This window comes from Fistularia commersonii, chromosome 4 (assembly GCF_037954325.1).
Source record: "Fistularia commersonii isolate RoL2024-O1a breed Wild chromosome 4, RoL_Fcom_v1.0, whole genome shotgun sequence".
NCBI lineage: Eukaryota > Metazoa > Chordata > Actinopteri > Syngnathiformes > Fistulariidae > Fistularia > Fistularia commersonii.
Window position 1 is genome coordinate 20,035,105 of NC_141287.1, and position 24,955 is coordinate 20,060,059.

The window sequence follows — 24,955 nt, forward strand, 5'->3', positions numbered from 1 at the left end:
AGTCACTTAAAGTGACAGGAGGTGCCGTCGCCGCTCGGCCAGGAGATCGCCATGAAGACACAACGCTGCTGCAAACTGGAGGCGGCTCAAAGTCTCTCTTACCGACCGATCTGACAGTTGGAGGGCGGACGGGGTGGCAGAGGCATCCCTAGAGCCGACATCAATGAATAAACCACACCACTATTTAAGAAACTGTACGTGTGAACGAACGGCCGCGCGACCGTACTTGTCGAAATCGTCGGGTCTTGGAAACCGGATTCGAGTTTCAGCCCTCGTTCGAGAGGCTTCTTCAGTTTTAAAGACCTGTGGGGAGTTTCCAAGTCTACGTTTTGGTGGCTTGTTGTGGAGATGGATGATCCAACACAGGAGAGCCACCACTTCAGGACGGGACTCCACGGTCCACATAAGCCTGAAGAACAAGGACCACTCTTGAAGACAGCAATGTGCATATTATGGGATGAAGATGGTTGGAGAGAGGAGTCAAAGAAGCCGCTTTTGCCAAAACTGAAAAACCATCTCTGAGCAGACGAAGGGACCTCAGACACGACCTTTCACAAACGTGTAACAATGTACGTGGATCAATACTAAGACGGAGTTCCACAAGGTTGGGTTTTAGGCCCTCTCCTCTTCTTCCTGTACACGACATCACTTGGTTCTGGCTTCTCCTGCCACTGCTGATCCCGTCCTTCCCTCCGTCAGACCCACAGGTGGAAACCCGAATCACAGCTCGCCTGTCCGACATCTCAGATCGGATGGCGACTAACCACCTGAAGCTCGACCTGGACAAAACTGAGCCGCTCTTTCTCCCGGGGAGAGGTTGTCCGCTTGCCGTCACCATCGACCACTATCGTAAGGCCGACCACAACTGCGAGAAACCCGGATGCGGTCCTGGACAACCGACTGTCGTTCTCAACGAACGTCGCAACAGTCGCCCGTTCCTGCAGATTCCTCCTTCACAACATCAGGAGGATTCGCAGATTCCTCACGGAGGATCAGCGCAGATACTCATCCGGCTGAAAACGTACCTCTCCACCAAACACTACCCCATTAATCGCACTCAGCCCCCCCCAAAAAAAACACGAAGAAATGAATGTATATGGTTTTGAGGCGGCTATTTGGTATAACGACTACTGGTACTTTGGATCTCCGGTTATTGAATTGCAATTTTTCTAAGTCGCTTTGGATAACGGCGTCTGCTAAATGACTGGAATGTAATGTGATGTAATGGATCCGCACACACGGACCAGGACCTTCTGCTCCTTCAAAACAACCAGGAGAGATCCACCACCAGAAGCAGCTCCCGGTAACGTCTACATGAGCCTCCGTCCATGTGATACAACAGCTTTCACCGCTTTGTTTAGTTTTACCTTCTTCTTCTCCCTTGGGTTTTTCCCTTCAGGGGTCGCGACAGCCAATCAACCTTCTCCATCTAACCCTATTTTCCGTATTTTACCTTTTCACATTCCAACCCAGGTCATCCCATTAAATTGCTCTTTTGTTCCAACGAACGACACCCCCATTAGCATAACAACCTCTTTACACCTGGTTTCTGCAGATCCACCATGACCTAGAACCGCTTAGACCCAGAATCCTGGGAGTTTTATCGAGAAACTCAAAATAAGTCATTAGAAATGAAGAAGCCTCACGGACGAGGCGGTCAAACATCTTCGAGCAAAGAAACACAAGTCCAGTCGGCAAAACAAGAAGATTTCGACAAGAATTCACCATGACCTGGATGAACCTCCATATAATGAGCAAATACAAAAACCGTACATATTTATGATGCATCCTACTTTCCGAGGAGAAGATAGAACAACGCAGGTAAAAAAAAAAAACAACACTCACTTCAGCAGCGTTTAACACAAACCGCACGCAAAACAACCATTTTTCTTCCGACGCAACATCTGACGCCGAATCCTTCCGGCACGCGAACGAGACGCCATTCTTTTCTGCTCTTTCGATTTTCCTTGACCGTAAGCTACACCCCACTTCTATCCATATCCTCGGCTTCGCGCACACACACACACACACACGCACGCACGCCATGTCATCCGATGCGTGTTGCATCAACAAAGCGCCTGTGATTAGTTCTTTCGTTTGCGATGCATTCACACGGAGGATAGCATCTACAGAACTAAGGGAGGGAGGAAAGTATTCTCAGTGCGGGAGTAATATTTCAGTACATTTCATCTTCTGGTGCAGAGCCTTTCATCACTGCCGTCCCGTTGAAGCTCTTTTCGCAGGAGAAAGAGTCCCTGCTGTATTGTTAGGTCTGAACGCCAGACATTAAAAAGCTAAAAAAAGAACCCGAAAGAAGCGGCGGCCAAAATTTTCAGCTCTTTGATCGGGCAACATCGGTACTTTGCGGCGCAATGAAGATCAAATGTGTCAGAGAATCCTGGGCGGTGTGGCGCCAGACTTACTGGGAAAAAAAAAAAAACAAAAAAAGCTCATTGTATTTCTGGCCTCAATCTGTTTGTATTTTTCACTGCAACCAACTCAGTGAAGACTCTGGAGCAGTGGAGGAACAGAAACGTACGGCGGATCCTCACTTATCGCTGGGGTTACGTCCCAAGACGCCCTGCAAAAAGTGAATTTCCATGATCATTTTGATGGTATTTAAAGATACATTAACCCTCAACAAAACCTCACTCAACCCTTTACAAACCTCCCACAAACTGTCCGCAACCCACCTTCGACAGTTTTACGCTTCCCACACTAAACAACCTTTGCTGGGACGTTAAGGAGGCGTGGTAGAGCGTGGGGTATCGCAAAAAAAAAAAAAAATTAAATATACTTTCACAAACTCAAAAGCACAAAGTGGACAGTATTCACGTTTATGTGAACGACAGCGAAGTGGACAAGGACATCGTAAGCCGTGCACGACCTACGAGGAGATCAGCGGCTTCTTCCATGAACCAATCAACACGAGGAATGGAACAACGTGCTCAATCAGCCAATAGCGTGCAAGTACGGATTTACGTAGCCGGTGTTATTTCGTACGAGATCACGCGTGGCTACGACGGGAGCGAGAGTTCGCGATGCTGAAAATCTTTGCTTTGCGAAGGAGATCTCGTATTTTATTTATTTGATCAAATTAATTCTAGTTTAATTAACTATATTTTTTTTTACTATTTTTTTTTATTCTTAGGCTAGAATTTCAATCACGAAAACAAATTTCAAATTCTGCAATAAAAAAAAAAAAGGCAAAAGAACGATAAATCGCAAGAACCAAATTACATTAAAAAATCTGCGAGTGCCACTGCATATTTACATATTAAGAATGTTCACAGTATGACACAAGCACTTTATATCAGTATACTGGATGTATTCTTGAACCAGTCAGGCCGGAGAGTTGGCGCTAAAAGGGGAAATACAAGTTAACAAAATACAAATCAAGACAATTTCACTATCTCACACACACACACACACACACACTTGCATCAGTGTCATATAACCTTTCACGTGATTCTTTTTTTCCCCTCCCGTGACTTTGGACAAACTCAGGAAGAAGTGGATAATTTTCATTTTTACCTTTGCTTTTCTCCACCACGCTTGCTCTTGGTTTATTAGCACTTGAAGGCCCGTTAGTATGAAATAGTCGTCTTTTTTTAATTTTTTTTTTTGATCTATTGAGGGTTCTAGAGCTAAGAATGGAAAAAAAAAAAAAAAATCTTTCATCCCTTCAGTCAAAGACATTTGGGGGAAACGGCGAATGGTCAATGATGTGGGTGAAAATCCTGCCTTGACACGATTATGACTGGCATTTCTAGGACTTTCCCGCAATCATATGGCTTTTAAAGTGATTACAATAATGACAATATTCATATCTGCCCTTTGCGTGCGCTTTCGGTGATTTACATATTTCTGTCCATCTGGTTCCAGGACTCGGCCGCCGCCGCTTATGGTCTTTCTTTTTGATTGCCAGCTTATGAAAGATATTATAACCCGAGCTCGACGGCAACACGTTTACTTCCAGCATCAATTCAACTCCCGTGCAGTTACGGGATTCTCGTTTTCGCCGCGGTTTTCATTGTGAACACATGAAGACGATGAACATGCTGTAGGTCAGGGGTCGGCAACCCGCGGCTCCGAGTGGCTTGGGAAAATAAATTATAAATATTTAATTGACGTGTATTTCATTTGTGAAAAAAATTCATTTTTTTCAACTTTCAGTTCTAAGTTGGAAGATTATTGTGATCTTGAAACATTAAATGAAATTATATTTATCATTTTTCGCCGCTCAAAATAACATCACACTCGCGGAAGCCGGTAAACCCGCCAGCCGGTAAGGTCCCAATTTGCAGATGCTGTGTGCAGAAGTTCCATAAACCAGGTAAAATAAATATTTATGAAGATATTTTGCAAATATTAATCTTTTACTGTTTACTGACAGTGATTTTTTCACGATTTATTTTTGAAATTCAGGTCAAGGCTCTGCGACACGCTCTGAAAGCCCAAAGCTCAAAATGAGTTCATTACATAAATAAAATTTAATTTTCTCCGTAATACTTTGTGAATTTCAGAAGCAACACACTTGTTGATACAAAGTGTAAAGGTAATAAAAAGCAATATATACAGCGGTACCTTTATTCTAGACGTCAAAAAGTAATAGCGGCTCCCAGTGTTTTCTTTTCCGAGGAAACCGGGTCCAAATGGCTCTTTGGGTGTTACGGGTTGCCGACCCCCGGTTTAGGTGCATAAGCGTTAACAGCGTGATGAAAACAAGCCGAGCTTACACACCCATCCAGCCTCACATCCGGCAAACTCCTGTTGAGCGCAATCATGTCGCTGGCCATCAAGTTGAACTGATTAATCTTAAAGAGCTCCTTCATTTTCTCCTGGTCGTCCTTGGCGATGTTCACCGCTTTGCCCATCTCGCCTGGACCTTCGTGGCTCCGCGAGATCACAGCTGGCAAAAGACAAAAAAAAAAAAAAACAGAAATGAGCGAGGATGTTTCGACGTGACTCATTCGTCAACAGAACCCGATGGTCGATGAAGAAGTCACCGGAAATTTTACCTCGGGATCACTTTCTGAAAATGAGGGCGACGGCCGGCGATATCAAGCACAATCGCTCAAGTCATTTACGTAACAGTTAATGCTTGTTATTGAGGGTAAAGTAAGAGGAAGGATTTCCGCTGCACTCTGGAGTCATATGGCGTTTTTCTCATTTCTTCATCTCGCCCCAACAATGCATGAGCAGAATCCGCTGGCCCTTTCTTTCGGGAATAAAAGCTGCGCGAATATGTTTCTTCACAGTTGAGCAAAATGGTGAAATGTAACAGCGCTCCTACAGACAGTGCATCACCCATCGGCTTAATCTCCCTCCCTGCTGCCGCGGCTCGGGTTGGCTGGGTATTAAGTACAGTGCTGCCTGGCAGCTCTATTTAATTTCCATTTAATCTAATAGTGATTTTCCATCCGCTGACTTGGGAGAACATTTTAAATTGTAAAAAAAAAAAAAAAAGGAATTTTCTCTAAATGTTACAACATTTCTCTTTGCTTTGACCTCTGACCATTTGGCAGCCAAAAGGCCAGACATATTTGTGTTGCCGCAGCCGCCGCTGCACTGCGCCGGCTCCATTAAACAAAGGTAAATAACCTCCGACGGATTTATGACATTGCCCTCGCTTCATTTCGCTCTAATAATCTCACAGAGCAGAGACGGCGATTTCGACGAAAAGGGGGGGACGACACGTAGTTCACATGAGCTTCACCGCCCCAGGATTCCTTACAAGCCCTCGCGAAAATGGCCCGGTATCGTCCGAAAGTCACCAGCGAGTGATTTTCTTTCTGGAGCTGCAGACACTCTCCGTTTGTGACAGCGGCTTAAAACTACTGCTCACAACTCAGGAGCTGAGCTGGATGATTGAACAAATTCATCCGTCCGTCCGTCCAACCTCCTCTACGTCCGTGAGAAGGGGTCACGGTGGCGATGTGGGGAGCGACGTCCTCCTGGGGGACTCCGAGGAATTACCCGAGACCGGATAACACGGATAATCCCTCCAGCATGTACGGGTTTCTACCACGTGGCACCGAGTCAATTGGGATGTGATCACGACATGTTCTGGATGCTTCACAGATCCAGCGGCAGCGTGGCTACGGGGTCGATCACGGAGCTCTGGCATACGTTCTCCGAGTTATTAAAACGTTTACCGTAATTTCCAGATTATGAATCCCTATCTTTTCGCGGCTTAATCAATGCGCCTGATTTATGGCTATTTTCACACCGCCGTAACCTTTAGCTTCGTCACATCCAACCGATGAAATGACCGTGAAGACGACTTGAACGGTTTTAGTGCGCAGGAGGAGGACCAAGATAGACGCAGGTCAGATGGAGCAGGACAAAGGTAGAAAATGGATGGACTTTTCCAACTTTATTGTCGATACTGCAATATGTTCACACATACACAGCATTGAAGAGCAAAGATCCACCGTGCAAAAGTACAAAAAACATTATAAATTTAAATTAATATAAATTATAAACAACAATTTCATTCGGGATAAATAAAGTTGTTATTATTCTTATAAATAATTTGTCACAGAGAACAATGACGACTTTTTTTTTTACCCGCCGTGTTACAGGTTACCGGAAAAAAGAATTTCCTGTACGTATTTGTGGATGTTACCGGCACGTATTTAATTAAAAGTAAAAAAAAAATGTTTCTGTGTAACATCTTTCTGTGTAAATATCTCATGTTACAACATTGACACCTGCGGCTTACAGGCAAGTGCGGCCTATACAGGACTGTCTCAGAAAATTACAATATTGTGATAAAGTTCTTTATCTTCTGTAATGCAATTACAAAAAAATTGGATTCTGGATTCATTACAAATCAACTGAAATATTGCAAGCCTTTTTATTATTTTAATATTGCTGATTATGGCTTACATCTTAAGAAAACTCAAAAATCCTATCTCAAAATATTTGAATTTTTGTTTTTTAATTGCATTACAGCAGATGAAGAATTTTGTCACAATATTCTAATTTTCTAGAACAGTCATGTATATGCACACATATATTTAGTTATTTTTACTTATATTCAGGTGCGCTCGATAGTTCAGAAAAGACGGCAGTTATGAGAAGATCGTGCACATTCAACTGATTCTGTGACAAAACATAACGTGGCTCAAACCAGGAAGGCGGTTCTTCCTACTCACTTCAACCCGCATGAAGAATTATGACGCCCCGGCCAGAAAAACATCCAGAGCGATATTTAAACTTCACAGTTTTCACCAGATTCTCACCTCGGTCATGTAGTTGCAAGGAAGTGTCTGTGGAGCTGCAACTATACTATGCAACTGGCTGGCTGTCACTGTTCCACCTCACATACTTGATCTCCGGTCCTTCCTCTCCACAAGCGCAAAATTCCGTTTCACATGGATCAGTTCATATCTAAAAAATACACTTTGTATATGGCCACGACTCCGCTATGTTGCTCGTTTTGGTCCGGGGGCCAATTACGGCCGAATTTGATGCCGGACCAGTAAAATCATTAACTAGAATGTAACACTAAGTTCAAATTTTTCCTTTGTTTTAGTGTAAAGAGGGAAATAATAAAAAGCTTTATGTCATGAACTGTTCCTCTAAATGATGAATTAATATAAAAATTGAATATTAAAAAAGACCTGATGAAATTACAAAATTATATCCGAAAAATATTGTTGAGTTAAACAAGAAAATCTTGTCATAGTGGGAAAATTTGCCACTAGAATTTATTAGAATATTGATTTGTAGCATTTGTAAGAGGAGGTATAATGTTTACAAGCCTATTCTTGATTTGAAATCAATCTTTTTAATTTTGCCGTTTTTTTTTTTTTTGCTATCGTTTTTGTTTTTTTTTATAGAATCAAGAACAGGAAAGATCATTTTAACAATGTCGCTAAACCGTTTTTTAGCAAAAAATCATTTTGTTTTTCAAATTTTGAAGCAAAAAATACATCGCAAAGCTACTTTTCTATTTTTTCCTTGCCCTTTTTTTTGAAACCCACTGTATAAAACCCCCAGATGCATGGGAGCTCTAAATCCAATAATTTCTACACAGTATTACCACAAATAGCATCCGAGCTCAATTGACACCATGTTGGCGTCATGCATGACTGCCATGCTTTCTTCTCTTTTTGTTAAAGGATTCACAAATGAATGTGAATGAATCCTTGAGCCTCCATTGCAGCAACTTTATTCCCAGCAAACATTTTCGGCAGAAAAAAAAAAGGAAAGAAAGATGTGTAGTGGTGCATTGCAGGAGGTGCTTTATCAAAGAAGCACTACTTTCTGTGCCAATGACTTTCTCTCCGTGTACTCATTGTCTTGGTCTACATCTTTAAGCCAGTCTTGTATTCTATTGTGTTTTTTTCTCTATGAACCGCTCGAGCTCTTTTTAAACACAAAAAATACAGCGGAAAAAACAAACGAAACCCCTAAACCCCAAGGGTTGGTGACCCCAATACGGTGAAAACTCAGCCCCTCTCTGAAGCCGACATGACATTAACACAGCAATATATGCATATGTGGCCAATGTGCATATCAAAAACCTGTCCGACAGATAGAATAAATAATCGCTTCGACGATGTTTTATAACCACGGCAGTGGTGTCATTTTGTCGTTCGTCCAGCAGAGCGCAAGCTAAATCCATATCACCACCGAATAAACAATTATAGATTGCATCGCTCTACCGAATAATTCTCCTGAAATCAGCATTAGACTTTTCAAACAGAAACCCCCCGGGGCGAGTCAGTCACAACATGAGGTTTTCAAATGATCACTTGTGCTATATGACTAAATTCAGGACCATATGCTTCTCGCAGCTGGTGCGCGTCTGTTGTCATGCCAACAGATTAGAAGGCTGTTTACCAGAACTAGTGGTCTCAGGTATAAGTACTTAATTCACACCCTGCATGAGGGGCGGTGGACGGAGTCTGTCAAGTGTTGACGGCATGCTGGGATCTTAGCTCGTCGACTCGCACGGATGGAACTCCGAAAACCTGGCGAGGTATCCGATGTGGCACTTCTTCTCCAAGTGGGGTTCACTGATCGGCATCCGGGTAGGATGTACCGTATGCATGGTTTTGAAAAAAAAAAAAAAGACTCCAGGCAAACTACAATCAGTGATCCCTCGCTATAACGCGGTTAACTTTTCACGGTTTCGCTACTTCACGGATTTGCATCGTGCGTTGTGTTCTGCATTCTGATTGGCTAAAAAGTCACTCCGCTTCTTCTCTACCTGTGCGTCGATAACGTCGCAGTTTAATATGTACACGTACGTAAAACAGCTTGCCAAATTTACACGACGTACGTGCAAATCCTCTTGCAATTTCGAGTTTCTCTAAAACCCATGATGTTGACAAAACGCTCTGGACCGACAAAAGGGCCCAAAAGGCAGCGGAAGATGCTATCTATCGCAGATAAAGTTAAACTTCTGGACATGCTAAGGGAAGGTAAAAGCTATGCGGCTGTAGGTCGGCATTACGGAATTAATCAATTAATGAGTCACTATTTGTCCGACTGTACTTTGTATTTTTTTCAGAATCATTTTTAATTTTCTCCCGTTTAATCCAATTACTCGGGTTGCGGTGGGCGGTGCTAATCTCCGCAATTTGAAGCCTTCTGCTCACATTGATGATTAAAATTATTTATTTGACAGTACAGTACAGAAGTTATTGGTTGAAAAAAACGTTTCTAAAGTACAGTACTTTTATTTGTGAAACCAAAGATTGAGCCTGTAAAATGGTTTGTTCTTTCTTTTCAATGTATAATAGAGTATTTAATTGTATGATAATTGTAAAAAAAAAAAAAATAAAGGTTTCTACTTCACGGATTTCGCCTATCACAGGTTTTTTTTGGAACGTAACCCCCGCAAAAACAAGGGTATACTGTACTCCCTTAGACTAGGAACATATTAGCATAGCACAGACAACACTGTAAGGGTGTTTACATAAGTTTCACCCTTTCCAACCAGATAATGCCTCACATGAAATTGCGAAACCACTGATACAGAATCTGACTCCGATCGCATTCGCAACCCGAGCTCGAGCCATGAACAGTGTTTTTACACTGTTTTATCGGGTCCTGACCTTAACATTTAGCCGTGTTTATGATTTTAGCGGGCTCCTTCTGGACATTCTCAAAGCGTCTTCCAAAACAACTGTTTGGAGGTGGAGCACATTCTACTGTCATTTCAGAACACGCTTTGAACGCTCCGGCTTAAACAATAATGCGGCTAATTTATGGATTTTTCGGGGGCTAATGAGCTTCACGCCGCCAAAACATTTAGCCTCATCACATCGGACCGTGGAAACGACGCTGAAGTTCTGAGGCCGTTCAACTCCGACACCAAAGAAGATAACTTTAATGGTTTTAGTGCGCAGGAGGAAGACCGAGATATCGATCAGCTGGAATAGAGCAAAGCAGGGATAGACAATGGATGGACTTTTCCTTGTGTTATTTATTATTAATATCATAAAATGATTAATTTTTCATCCGCCGTGTTACAGACACTGTTCGGGGAAAAAAGCATTTCCAGTACGTATTTGTGGATGTTACCAGTATGTATCAAATTAAAATGTTACAACGTGGACACCTTCGGCTTATAGACAAGTCCGGCCTATGTATGTTCACATATATTTAAGAATAAGAATAATAACAATAAGAACAACTTTATTTATCCCGAAGGAAATTGTTGTGCCAGAGTTTCAAGTCAAAGATGACAATCATAAATAATAGTAGGAAATTGTATAAACAGTATAAAAAATTGAAAAAAAAGGATGGGGAAAAAGGAATAAGAAATACAAATAAAACTATAAAGTGTTAGTTTATTATTATGAACTCATTACCCCATATATATGAATATTATTAATTATTTTTAGTCTGCGTGGCTTCTGGTCAGGTACCCTTAATAGTCGATGGCTCAATAGAAATTAAATTAGGTTGCATCGAGTTATAATCACCTTTCGGGGTCTCACTGTTTTTTAGGTTTTAAATCTGCGATTTCAAATTGTATCGTGGATAAAAATCTGTATTTTTAATATAAAATATGTAACATGGATTTTCGATCTACGACACAATTTTATATCGCAGATTATTCGCTATACTGCAGGTTTCTGCGATATAAATGTATTTTCATGCATTTATTTTTTCAATTATTTTTACAGTAAAATAACCATTTTCTCGGGTGGCAACCAATCAGAGCATGGTGTTATGTATCCTGAGCTCTGATTGGCTCAATGACCATAGCATCTTTCTCTGCATGTCCTGTGCATAGCATGCATTCAGCATCTCGCCTCGTCCATTTCACATCGACGTGCGATCACATCGGTTATGAGTATAGGAAGTGTTTGAGAGTACGGGAAAGGTTACCGGTAAGAGGTGTGGAGAAGGTCATAAAGCTTTCAAATATTTATATATATCAAAATAAAAATATGGTCGCTATTTTAAGGATTTCCGTTTATCACAGCTAGTTCCATATGGCTACCCCAGCTATATAGGAGGAACTGTATTCATGCAATTCAAGAAGTTCCTGTGTAAATATTTCATGTTGCAACATGGACACCTACGGCTACGAGAGAAGTGCGACCTATATATGTACACATATATTATGTTTATTTTTAGCCGATGCGGCTTATATTCCGGAGCGCTCAGTAGCCCAGAAATGACGGTACTTTCTATCTATACCGAATGAATATAGGATTTCCTTGGTTATTTAGACCAGTGTTTCCCAACCACTTTGCCACGGCGAATTAGCGTGCCGTGAGAGATCATCAGGTGTGCCGTGCAAAAATGGCCACTTTCACCTGATTGGTCCGAAAATTATTTATCCAACGCAAATAACGTGTCGTCCTATGTCTATGTGTGCAGCGTGCACATTCCATGGCAACGGGTAGTGAATTAACCTGTGCATCTGTGTATCAGAGTGATCAGTGACGCTTTGCGTGACACATTTTTAAAATCAAAAGTACCGTAATTTCCGGACGATAAGCCACGACTTTTTTCACGTAAACAACACTGCGGCTAATATATGGACTTTTTGGGGGGGGGGGGGGCTAACGAGTTCACGCCACTAAAACATTTATCCTCGTCACATCGGACCGATGAAATGACCGGGAAATTCTGAGTCCATTCAACTCCCACGCCGAAGAAGACGACTTTGACGGTTTTAGTGCGCAGGAGGAAGCCCGAGATAGCGATCGGCTAGCCGGTGCGGCTTATATTGAGGTGCGCTCAAAAGTCCGGAAATTACGGTACTTGCATCTGCGTAAACAAACCGGCAGCATTGTTAAAAACTACCAAGACGAGTGAGAAAGCAGTGAAAGCTGCTATAAAGTTGCCGAGCTCATCTCTAAATCCAAACAGCCACACACCGTAGCAAAACATTAATACTACCTGCCGGCAAAATCGTTGTAGAAGAAATGCTCGGCTCTAGCGTTGATAAAGAAATAGCCAGAGTTCTCTCAAATAATATCGTTTTCAGACACATTGATGACATTTCTTCAGATATTGAAAAAAGTGTTCTGGAAAAGTTGCACATCAGTGGGAAATTTGCATTGCAACTTGATGAATTTACAGATATTAGATATATCAGATTTCACACTAAGTAAATTGAGACTACGGTTTCATTCTAATTCATTAAAAAATGTTTTTGACATATTTATTTGGTGGTGTGCCGTGTGATTTTTCTGATGTAAAATATGTGCCGTGGCTCAAAAAAGGTTGGGAAACACTGATTTCGACGACCCATCTAAAAAAGAATGAGGTTTCACCGTACAAGCACACGTTTATATACACGTATATGCATGAAAAATATTCATACATTGTCAACATCTACATGCATTTATTTTATTTTCTGGTTCAGTTTATGGCCAGTGCGCACTAGGTGAGTCAGAGGAATGTGTCTATGAATGGCTTGTTACCTCCAACTCTGTGCCTGACCAGAGATACTGGGAGGAAAAATTACACCATTCATACTATTTGCCAGCCAAGGTCACAAAATATTCTGTTTTCTCGACTGCAGGCAGCGCTGAACCAAACAGCTCCGCCGTCCACGTGAGGCTGTTTATTCTGCTTAGGTTTGGTCCAATAACATTCGCGGCCCTGTCAGTAATGCTCTTTTGTTCCAACCCACAATTCCCCGACTCCAAACACATCAAGGGCAACCCTTTGTGGAAGATAAATGGAAAAAAACATGTACATACATATTTATATAGAGCTCAGCTTTTTAAAGCTATCTAAAATGGCATGTTCAAAGACAGCGTTTGAAAGGAAAATGGACTGAGAAACACGCTTTGGTTCCTCGCACACAACATTTCTCGGAAATGTATGACTTTTCCGTTGTCGCTATCAGATCATGAACGGGCGTGAAACCCAGAGGGGGAAAACCCGCCGAGGACAGAGGCCTTATTACAAGTTAATCCACAACTGAACCCATTAAATATACACAAGAAGGTTTCAAATGATAGGAATTACATTCAACTTTAAGTAAGTATGAAATATACTGCTGAAAAATATAAAGGGACACATAAACAACACCATGTAACTCCAAGACAGTCACACTTCCGTCCACTTAGGAAGCAACATGGATTCATTTTGACTTGTTTTAAAGACATTACCTCAAACGTTGGATCAGCCTGTCGTGTGTTTTTCCATCATGTGACTCCAAATCAATTTGATTTCCATTGAAAATGTTTGTGCGATTTTGTTGTCGGCATATTCAACGATAAAAAAAAGCAAAGTATTTCAAAAGAATATTTCATTCATTCATTCATTCATTCAGATCTAGGATATGTTATTTTAGGGTTCCCTTTATTTTTTTTCAGCAGTGTACTTCAAAATGCTTTGTGCGCATTGTTAAAAGATCACCCAAAAAAACAACTGGGACAATAACACGGGTATGACCTGGCTTGCGGGATGTTATTTAGATTTTTTTTTTTTAGTATTAATAAACACTTGTTCTACCAAAAATCTCTTCCCTTCCTTTCAGCTGCTTCCTTCAGAATCAGCAAATCATCTTCCTCCATCCGACCTTCTCCTCTCTCACATGTCCTCCATCCTTCCATCCATAAATTCCAACCTCCTCATCCTTCCACCCAGATCTTCACCGTCCCTCCTCTGTCCGAAACCATCTCGGTCTGACGTTTGCCGCCTCTCTGACCGACTCATTCCTGATCCTCTCCGTCCTGGTCGCTCCCGAAGAAAACCTCAGCATCTTCATCTCTGCAGCCTCCAGCTCTGCCTCCTGTCTTTTCCACAGTCTCTCGGTCTCACCGCCGCCTTGCACCCGTTCCGGCTGATCCTCTTTCATCTCACATCACACCTGACACTTTCCCCCGACCGCACTTGTTCCACTAAAAATCTATTGTCTAAAAATGGAGAGCAAGAACATATTGAGGCGTGGCGGCAAAAGTGTTGCTTTTATAAACACCCATGCACGGCTTTGGGCGATCAGACGGTTAAACTCAGGCAAAGATACATGTACCTGCGCTCCGACTGCAGTCGAGATGCAGAGGAGTGTAAAACACACACACACACACACACACACACACACAACCCCTGAAAAACCCATCCTTCAAGAAATCATAGATGAAAACAATCTCCTTCTCTCTCTGCAGACTTGGGTTTGCTCTCCAGCGCAGAGGAGGAAACGACTGCCCACACACACACACACACACACACACACACACACACACACACACACATCCTTGTCTCGTCACAAAAGCCCCGGAGGATGACTCAAAGTGTCTCACCTGAAGACACGGAAAGAGGCATGTGACAAAACACACCCGTGAAAATGCAAAACCGTACACTCGACCCGCCGATCACGCCGATGTCGTCCACAAACTCCCCGAAAAAGGCCGCTCTCTCAGGCGGAACTGACGTCACGTCAACACCGACCTCACGAGCGCGAACAAGTCGTGCACGCCTTCATTTCCTGTAGTTGAAATGCAGCGAACGCATAGCATCAGCTGCAACTCCCAACAACAAATGTCACCAAATCGGTAACAGCTGGTCTCGGATTGCGAGGAAACTCTCACAAACGCAACAAATTGTTGTTTTTCCCAACGCTTAACTCGCAAACAGCAGAGCAAGTAAAAAACTATGAAGCGGACAGAAAGGTGACGCAGACAGAGGAAAAATACAAGGAATTCCAATTAAGTGGAAATGAAAAACGCAAAATAAGTGTTTCGCTGTTAGTAAGGAGAATTTACACAAACACATTGCAAATTAATCATCCCGCCATTGCTGCTGTGGTGACATCCGAGTTACAGAAAGGTAGTGTTTATTTTTATACAAACCTCTCAAAAAAACGGATGAAAAATTGTTGAAATGATGAAAAACGGAGATCTCATAGGAAATTCAAATGTATTTGAAATACCGTCATTTCCAAACTATAAGCCGCTATGTTTTTCCACCCGCTTTGAACGCTGCAGCTTAAATAGCGATGCGGCTAATTTATTCATTTTTTTGGGCTAACGAACTTCAAGCCGCCAAAACATTTAGCCTCGTCACATCGGACCGATGAAATGACCGTGAAATTCTGAGGCCGTTCGATTCCGACACCGAAGAAGACGACTTTAACGGTTTTAGTGCGCAGGAGGAAGACCGAGATGTGGATTAGCTGGAATTGGACGAAGCAGGGATAGAAAATGGATGGACTTTTCCTTGTGTTATTTATTATTCATCTTTTTCATCAGCTGTGTTACAGCCACTGTTTGGAAAATAAAGCATTTCCAGTACGTATTTGTGGCTGCTACCTGTATCTATTTAATTAAAAGTTAAAATGTTTCTGTGTCATTAACTCCTGTTACACCATGGACACCTGCGGTTTATAGACAATTGCGGCCTTTAAATGTACACGTATATTTATTTTGTTATTTTTAGCCGGTGCGGCCTACATTCAGGTGCGCTCAATAGTCCAGAAATGACTGTACTTTTTATTTAAATCAAATTAATATTTGATTTCTTTGGTTATTAAGACAAACTGTCTAAAAAGAATGAGCTCAAGGTTTCACCGTACAATATGCGCACACATTTATATACAGAGTATGAAAACTATTCATACATTGTCAACTTCTACATGCATTCATTTTTATTTTCTGGATTTGTGGTCCAGTTTATGGCCGGCGTGTAATGGGTGAGTCTGAGGAATGCGTACACGAGTGGTTTGTTACCTCGAATTCCATGCCTGACCAAAGATACTAGAAAAACAAAAAATGACACCATTCATACTATCTGCCAGCCAAGGTCACAAAATAATACATAATGGGTAGAAAATGGATGGATGGACTTTTCCTTGTGTTATTTATTATTCATCTTTTACATCAGCCATGTTACAAGCACTTTTCAGGGGGGAAAAAAAAGCATTTCCAATATCTATTTATGGATGTTACCGGTATCTATTTAATTAAAAGTTTGTGGGGAAAAAAAAGGTTCTGTTTAAATATCTCATGTCGCAACGTGGACTTATAGACAAGTGCAGCCTATATATGTCAGATATATTTATTTTGTTATTTTTCGCCAGAGCGGCTTATATTCATACGCGTTTAATCGTTCAGAAATTACGATAATTGAATAATTGCAGAAGCTTCCACGTAGCCCCAGATATTTACATGGCAATGAGTGTCGGTAGCAGGCAGCTCTGCCCCGCTCTAACCTTAAAAGCAGCTTAGCAAGCAGCTTAGAAACCTGCTAACCCGAGGGCGTGTGAGGAAACCAACCGCTTTAGAGGGACAAGCAAACACACGAGCGCAAGATGTTAGTTTGAACATCACTAGCCAAAATGCAAAAAACAGTCATTGTTTTTGTCGAGTCTGGTTTTGGATCACACGCTGCCAACACGGCCGAGATCCATGGGTTATGATTTAAAAACTGTCACGTGCGATAACGACGGCTCCTTGTTTTCTATTGAGATCAAAAACTATTGTAATCCAGTGTACCTTTGTTTTTCGCGGGGGTTTTCGCGTTCCAAAAAGAACCCGTGACGTAGAAACCTTTATATTTTTTTTACAATTACTATACAATTAAATACTCTATTATACATTGCTGCTGTCGTCCTCATGTTTTTTTCTTCTTCTTTATGGAACGAACGGAAGATTCATTAATTCCGTAATGCCGACCTACAGCCGCATAGTTTTTACCTTCCCTTAGCATGTCCACAAGTTTAACTTTATCTGCGATAGATAGCATTATGGGTTTTAGAGAAACTTGAAATTGCAAGAGAATGTAAATTCGGCAAGCTGTTTTACGTACGTGTACATATTAAACTGCAACGTTATTGACGCACGGGTAGAGAAGAAGCGGAGTGACTTTTTAGCCAATCAGAATGCAGAACACAATGCACGATGTAAATCCGTGAAGCAGCGAAACCGAGAAAAGTAAACCGCGTTATAGCGAGGGATCACTGTATAGATTTTACAAATAACTTTTAAAAGGAAGAGCGCCGTTTAAACGCTCACAAAGCCCGGCCGGGAAAGATGGAAAAACACGTCTCCTAATGAATAAGTTGTCGCGTCAAACGGTCCTCTTTGACACGACGTAGAGATACCCGGCACTTATGAGGCGTTTCTCCATCAAATGATAAATAATATTTACGACACATCTGTCCAACAACGATTTAAACAGGCCTCTGGGATGGATTGAAAAAGAAGAGATCAAAACGAGAGCATTAAAATAGCCATACAATCCCGCAGAAAATCACGAAAACCATGTTGAATTTTGAAACGCGTTCCGCTCTGTATTGAGAAACCCCCTCCATCCCCGACCAGGAAGTGAAAAGTTGGCGTGGACTCACCGCGCAGGGCCGGGAGAAGCGAGCGGTCCTTCCGATCATCACATTTGTTACACTCGCTGAAGTAGAGCAGCAGGAAGACGTCCACCAGCACCCACACCAGAGAGGTGGTCAAAACCACCTTGCAGTAGACAAACCGTCGCATCAAATCACGGGTACGTCGGCGAGCCAGCCAGACGGGAAGGGAAGACGCCAGCGCTCGGTTGGGGGTCGGTCAGATGAGAAGCTTCGGCGGACGAGGAAACCGGGAGCAAGTAGGGCAGGTTTGACTAAGAGGCCTCATCCTAGGGGAGAGGAGAAAAAAAAAAAAAAAGACAAAAATAGACACCTTCATCATGTGACTTTAAGAGAAGAAAATTGTCAATTACGGAGTGTCGGTTCACGCTCGCTCTATTTCGATGACTTGTGTTTTTTTTTCTAATTCTCATTCCCTGCGGATGAATCTGAAGCGGTTAATTAAAAAAAAAAAAAAAAAATTCAAATCAATATTTTGTCATCGGTGTAATGTATGGCAAAGTCAATACGAGGTGAGGTTAGGGTTGCTAACCTCGTGCATATGCGGATTTATGGAAATAATAAAACGTATTGATCACATTGAGAGTAACTTCGGCCACATCAAATGTGGCTGACATCCAAATTCTGAACGTGAGAGAAAAATAGCAAAAGCGTATCTTGCAGGATTGAGAAAGCTGGACGGGGTCTTATTCGATCCTCTGCCGGGTAACCTGCCGCTCATAATCTATCATCCGGCTGGATAATGTGCTGTTATGCAGAAGATGTGACCATATTATCAAAAAAAAATAAAGGGAACACTTAAACCACACAATGGAACTCCAAGTCAATGAAAGTTTCCACTTTGAAAGCAACACATTTTGACTTGTTTTAAGGACATTACGTCAATGTTGAGTGTTTTTTCACTTTTGTTTTGAGTGTGGGACCTCCATGAGTTCATCAATTTGATTTCCATTGGTCATTTTTTCTTGTCAGCACATTCAACTATGTAAATTATTTAATAAGAATATTTCATCAATTCAGATCTAGGATGGGTTATTTTAGTGTTCCCTTGAGCAGTGCACAATGTAAAAACTTTTTAAAAATGAATATTTTATTTTTTAAAACGCAACAAATGCTCAGTTTATTGCATACCGCGCATTTTAGTCGGTATAAATGACCCACAGTTGGGAATTTGCCCAAAAGTATGGATTTTAACCTCTTAGATTTGCCCCACCAGCGAGAAGCAGGGATGCACAACCGCATCACGCCCGACCGGTAAACAGACCTGCTTCTCATTACATTGATTTATTTGTGGCAGCTCCATAATATCACCATATTATATTATTTGGCCGTGGAGCCGCTCACAGAGCAGCCGTTCGCTCTTCTTGCTCCTCTCGCTCTGTTGAAGCCGCAGGATTAAACGTGTGACAGCCTGCAGTTTATGCCGCTTATGCGGATGTGATCATCGATTAATGAGAGTGAAGAGTATCAAGAGGTTTTTTTTTTTTAATTCTCCTCTGAATATTCGGTTTGTAATGTTGCATTGTGAGCGGCGGGTTACAGTATTCAGTAAGTTTTACTGTACACAGCTTTTAAAGGTTAAAGGTCAAAGTTTTTCCTTTCAATTTGTAAACCTTGACTTTTAAGAAATGAACATTGTTTTTCCCCTTTATTATTCTATTCCTGCACAATAACTCACCGATGGATAAAGACCCGAAACTACTTATTAGTTTTTGATAAAGCCCAGCCTGAGTTTGCGTTTAAATAATATAACGGCGATGCCATATTAACACGTTCGTCCCGGGCTTTTCGCTCATGTCGACATACAGAGGCCTACAAATGATAAAATAGCAAGTTGTTGTAAAGCTACAATCCATGCTGACGTGCAGGGAGAAAAGAGATAAAGCCTAACGAGTTGTCTTTCTCTCAGCCTGCTTAACATGTTGAATTACTGGCTCTGTGCAAAAATACATTTTAACTACTTCAATAACCCCCATTCGGACCGGACCCTCCTTCATCCCCTCCAAACACTCCAATGACTGGAAGCGTTAATTACATCGCAGCCGCTTTGACTGTTTGAAAACATACAATTTGGCAAAGAGGGATATAAATAGAGGGGTTTACAGGAGCCGTTGGTTTGGCAGCACTTTGGACTGACCCCAAACCCTCCGCACTCTCATCCCAAAGCAAAAGTGGATGCTCATTTTCCTTTTTGCACGTTTCCGCCAGCTCTTCATACCGCAGGTCATTCGAGGAGGTCGGATAACTCATTTGCACACAATGCGCTGTATTTATGGACGGGGGAAAAAAAAACACGCTCTCCCTCCAAACGGGATTTCGATGTTCCCGAAATTACGGTTAAAGTCTTACGGAAGTATTATCGCAGGCGGGAAAATGCGCTTTCAGCCGCGTGGAGTCAAGTACGCGGATGGCTCGCGGACAGGAAGCACGGGCCCATGAGCTTGTTTGGGTTTGTTTCGCAAACACATTCCACGCCATTATTCCGACAGCGAGCCCAGATGTTACGAGTTCAAGCCAACTGATAGCGACGTAAATCCAATCGTAAATACGTTTGAATAGGAGCGATTGGAGGTAGCCGGTACTTGGCCAACTCGCGGAAAATGCCGAAAGCACCTCCTGAGGGGAACCTGACACGCTTCCTAATCTTTAGCTTGCAGCAAGGTAACGAGTTTGCCCTCCTCAAAAAGAAAACAAAAAAAAAATAATAAAAAACGGCAATGTTCGGATACGTCCATCACGGGGGGGGTCTGACGACGCCGCCCCGGGCTCATCTTATCTCCTTCAAAAACAAGGCCGCCTCTATCCGGCGGCGTCGGGAGCGTCGAATTTCGATCCCAGTGTGAAGGACGTCCTCAGACGGAGGCGGCGGGAGCAGGAGTTCGGATTCAAAGACCTCGACGGCGAGCGGACGGATTGAACTCGACATATAGCGTCAAACCGCGATACTTAACGGTGTCGTCCTTTGTTTGGCCTTTTATAGAAAACATCTGTGAAGCCTCGAAATGTATTTTTTCCACGATCCCGAAGCCACGTCCCAAAGCATCTGCACGACCGACCGTCACGGTTCTCTGTTGTCTTTGCAGGACGTATAATCAAGCGTAAGTCCGCAGATAACGTCCGTCTGATGTGCAGGACGCTACGTCACGTACTCCCTCTGTGCTTCTATGGCATTTGCCGGACGGATAATTAATTCCTGTGCCCGATAGTTGCTCACAGCTTGGTGTTGGTGCCATTCATGACCAAACATGGGCTGAAAAATGTCCGCTCATTTGCATCTACAGCTTTCTGAGATGCAGCCAAAGTGAGGCATAGTCTTTCGTTGGCAGTTTGGCCAGCTTTGGTACACACTGTATTGTGTCTGAATAAAGGGTTCCACATTAAAACACCTTAAATTCCACCTCCTCCTCACCTCGTCAAAAAACTCCACGCAATATTAATATGCAAATGGATTCACTCTAAAGTCCATTTTCCTCATTTTGGCCCGGGAGGCTTGGGGTTCACTACGTCTGTTGAATCCTGGACCGAGAACGGCTCGACGGATGGGAAAATGTACACTTTCATCAAATAACGGGGGAAATGCCGGCTATCGTCGAACCCCTACCTGCATCGTTCTACACCGGAAAGATCGGACACGGCTGGAATAGCCAATGTCATGATGCCACATGAGGATTTTCTTAATCACAAATGTTGGTTGTACCTCTGGCCTGCCATCATCATTGGGCAAAATGTCTCACTTACTATTATCAATCACTTGCAAACCCGGTGGCTCAAAAAGGCTTAATAATGCTGGGAAAAAAAAAAAAAAATCCAGGAATCTACCAATATTTGAGCAACAAATTCAACTCAAGAAACGTTTCATTTGTCAGTGAACCGTTGGGTTAATGACACCTTCCCGAATTAGACAAATAGTTAGAATCAGAAAAACTTCAAAGTTGGGAACATGTGAACATCAAAAATAAAATTTCAAAAAAGAAAAATTTTAAGAAAAATAATATCAAAAAAGCGAATACTATACAGAGGCACACACACGTACATGTTTTTTGAGCAATATGTATATATATTGCTCAAAAAAATAAAGGGGAACACGCAAACAACACCATGTAACTCCAAGTCAATCACACTTCTGTCCACTTAGGAAGCAACAAGGATTCATTTTGACTTGTTTTAAGGACATTACATGAACATGGCGTGTTTTTCCACTTTCATTTGGAGTGTGACTCCCAATCAAGACCTGCACGGGTTCATACATTGATTTCCATCAATCGTTTTTGTGTGATTTTGTCGTCAGCACATTCAACTATGTAAAGACCACAGTATTTAATAAGAATATTGCATCAATTCAGATCGAGGATGTGTTATTTTAGTGTTCCCTTTATTTTTTTGAGCAGTGTTTATAAAAATAACGGTACAAAATTGAGCAAATTGCTGGTACAAAATTTTCTTCTCCCTCCTCCGAATCTTGCCGAGCTCCTGTACCCCAGGGGACGAGAAGAAAAGGCTTTTTTTTTTTGACATGTGGGACAAAAAGAGAAAAAAAAAAAAAAGATGAGTGATACCCACTTTCCACTATAATATTCCAGTCCGTCTCACATCATCAATCATTTTGAGAGCCGGGCAGGTTTGGTCCCCTGCGCCAAACACAGAGATTGTCATAACAGGAGCGCTGCTGGCTGAACGCGGCTACCTGTGCGTCACTGATATTGGGGAAAAAAAATTAAATGAATTTCAATTTATAAAAAAGCCAAACTCCCTCGGGGTGGATTTCAGAGGGGATCCCATTAAGCCCCCATTAGGCCAGTTCACTCAAGCTTCTTTTCCAACCCAAAACAAAAATGGTGGTCTGGAGGAGGACACTTTTTTTTTTTCCCCACCAAAAAATACCTGACATTCAGGTAAAATTCGAATATCCTCTTTACATATATTTGACTTTATTTGTGTTTGCAGTTCACGGTGTGCACAGGGGTCAGATGGACACTTAGCTGACACACTGTCATCAAACTATCACCTCATTTGCATTTGCACCAATACATCTCGACCCCAGTGAGGATGATGTTGCGAGCATATCTTTATAATTGCATTGATGAAACATAAAAAAAATGAAAACATCTCTGCTTACCTCGATGACAGACGGAGTAAACCGGTGACCTGCTCCGAGATCCTGCAAGCGGGGAAACGTGTTGAGCGCGGACGACATGACCTGGTGATCGGCTGCTGCTGCTGCTACATGCACGGAGGAAAACGCACTCGAACACGCGCATTGTTCACGCACAACCGACTTGGGGCTCCGTGTCGGCTGGGGGGGGGGGGGTCAGAGTTGCGTCTCAGCCCGTCCGAAAGCCGCTTTCTCTCCACCTGCTCAGACTCCCTGACATTATTGCCGTGCAGACGCTGCCGCAGTTAACCGGTAAACACGGGCCGCCGTCACGCGTGTTCACCCCCCCCCCAACCCCACGGACCCCGTTCCGACCGTGCAGACTATCGATCCGATCCAAATGAATCACCTGACCCCCCCCTTTCCTCCCTCCCTCCGACGGTACGTTGCAAGGCTAAGACGGAAGGAGAGAAGACGCTGAGCGCAGTCTCACCGCCGTGCGCATCGACCTGCAAATGTCTCCGGATCTCTTCTCTGATTGGCTGACAGACACGTCCATCATCGTATCTTCCTTGAAGGAGGCGGTGACGTAGGCACGTCAATGTGTGTCATAAAGTGTATTTATTTTTATTAGGATTTTTTTTTGTTGTGTTTGTTGTGAAATCGGCTTGTTCATTCCTTTTTTTAAATAAAATAAAATAAAAAAAGAATTTTTTTAATTTAAAAAAAATTGTTTATATTTGTCAATCTAGGTCAAAGCAGGGATAGATAATGTTGCTGTCGTATTGGCTGCCTATTTTCACCCTTGCTGTTTTTTTTCCGTTTTGTTGTCCATTCGTATCCTTGCTGTTGTTGTTGTTCTCTCTGCTGTACATTTATTTGGGGATGTCTTTTGCTATCTCCTAATTGTCTCTCTATTCATATTTATAATCATATTTTTTGAGACAAGAACTGTTACGCTGCTGTGACAAAATGACTTCACCAATGGGGATCAATAAAGTTTATCTTATCTTGTCTTATCTTAAAAGCTTCTCTGATGCAGAGTTTGGCTTTAAAACATTTTTTATTTTATTTTATCGAGCTAAGCTGTGATTCAGCCATACACCTGTGTGTTTTCAAGTTTTGTTAAGAAACAAGGAGTGGAGATGGGGGGCCCACACACACAATACACTGAGTTTGGGTCTCTAGTGTGTGTGTGTGTGTGTGTGTGTGTAAAAGCTGAAAAGGAAATGATTGTCCCCATTACAGTAAAGCTGTTTTGATGCGCAGTGAGTGAATCATGCTGAACGATGCTGCCATCTGCTGCAGCCGCAGAGAGGAGCACGGCGGCCTGTTGCTTTGGCCGGAGGGGAGATCTGCTGTGGACCGAAAGATGGATGCACACACTGTACATCCATCCTTTCATGGTAATGGCTGGTGCACCATCACTGCAGTGCACACGCGCACACATAAACAAACTAACACACACATAGAGACGTACAACAACCGGGTTTTGCATTAGTTGATTCGATTGGCCGTCCCCAGGAAAAATATTTGTATTTATAAGTGCATTCTGTGTGCAATGATGCCACCAACGAAAGGTCCACTAGGTGTCACTCCATGTCCTGCTTTGTTTTGGCACCCGAAGACGAAGAACGATCCTTTCATTATTATTATTATTATTATTATTATTATTATTTTTATTGTTGTTGTTGTTGGTGGTGGTGGTGGTGGTGGTGGTGTTGTGGTTGATGATGATGATGATGATGATGATGATGATGATGATGATGATGATGATGATGATGATGATGATGATGATGATGATTTTTTGTTGTTGTTGTTGTTATAAGTAGTATTTGTAGTAGTATTTTGGTGTGTATCTGTGTTTCTGGGTGTGTAGTATATACCATTTAGTACGCAGATAGATGTCTTGTATATAGAGAGGGGTACATAGAATATATGGATGTTAAACTGTATGGGAGTATATTGAATATAGGAGTGTACAGGTGAAAAGGCTTATGTAGTATATGGGGTGTACAAATGTTTAGGGGGATATTGTATACAGGGGTGTAAAGGGTATATTGTATAAA

The 24,955-nt window shown here is 42.2% G+C and overlaps 1 protein-coding gene across 4 annotated transcripts in view; it reads right to left on the reverse strand.

Moving 5' to 3' along the window:
- The window catches only part of galnt13 (polypeptide N-acetylgalactosaminyltransferase 13), a 52,837-nt gene extending 29,440 nt beyond the window's left edge, over window positions 1–23,397 (reverse strand). For all 4 annotated transcript variants that reach the window (XR_015106074.1, XR_015106075.1, XM_086145875.1 and 1 more), the window contains exons 1-3: window positions 22,911–23,397; window positions 17,783–18,063; window positions 4,744–4,912 (exon numbers count right to left, since the gene is read on the reverse strand). Coding sequence is in view for 2 of the 4 variants with exons in the window: in XM_086145875.1 (XP_086002001.1) it covers window positions 4,744–4,912; window positions 17,783–17,924 (311 nt within the window). In the remaining 2 variants the exon portion in view is untranslated. The remainder of the gene's footprint in view (window positions 1–4,743; window positions 4,913–17,782; window positions 18,064–22,910) is intronic.
- Window positions 23,398–24,955: the final 1,558 nt, after the last annotated feature.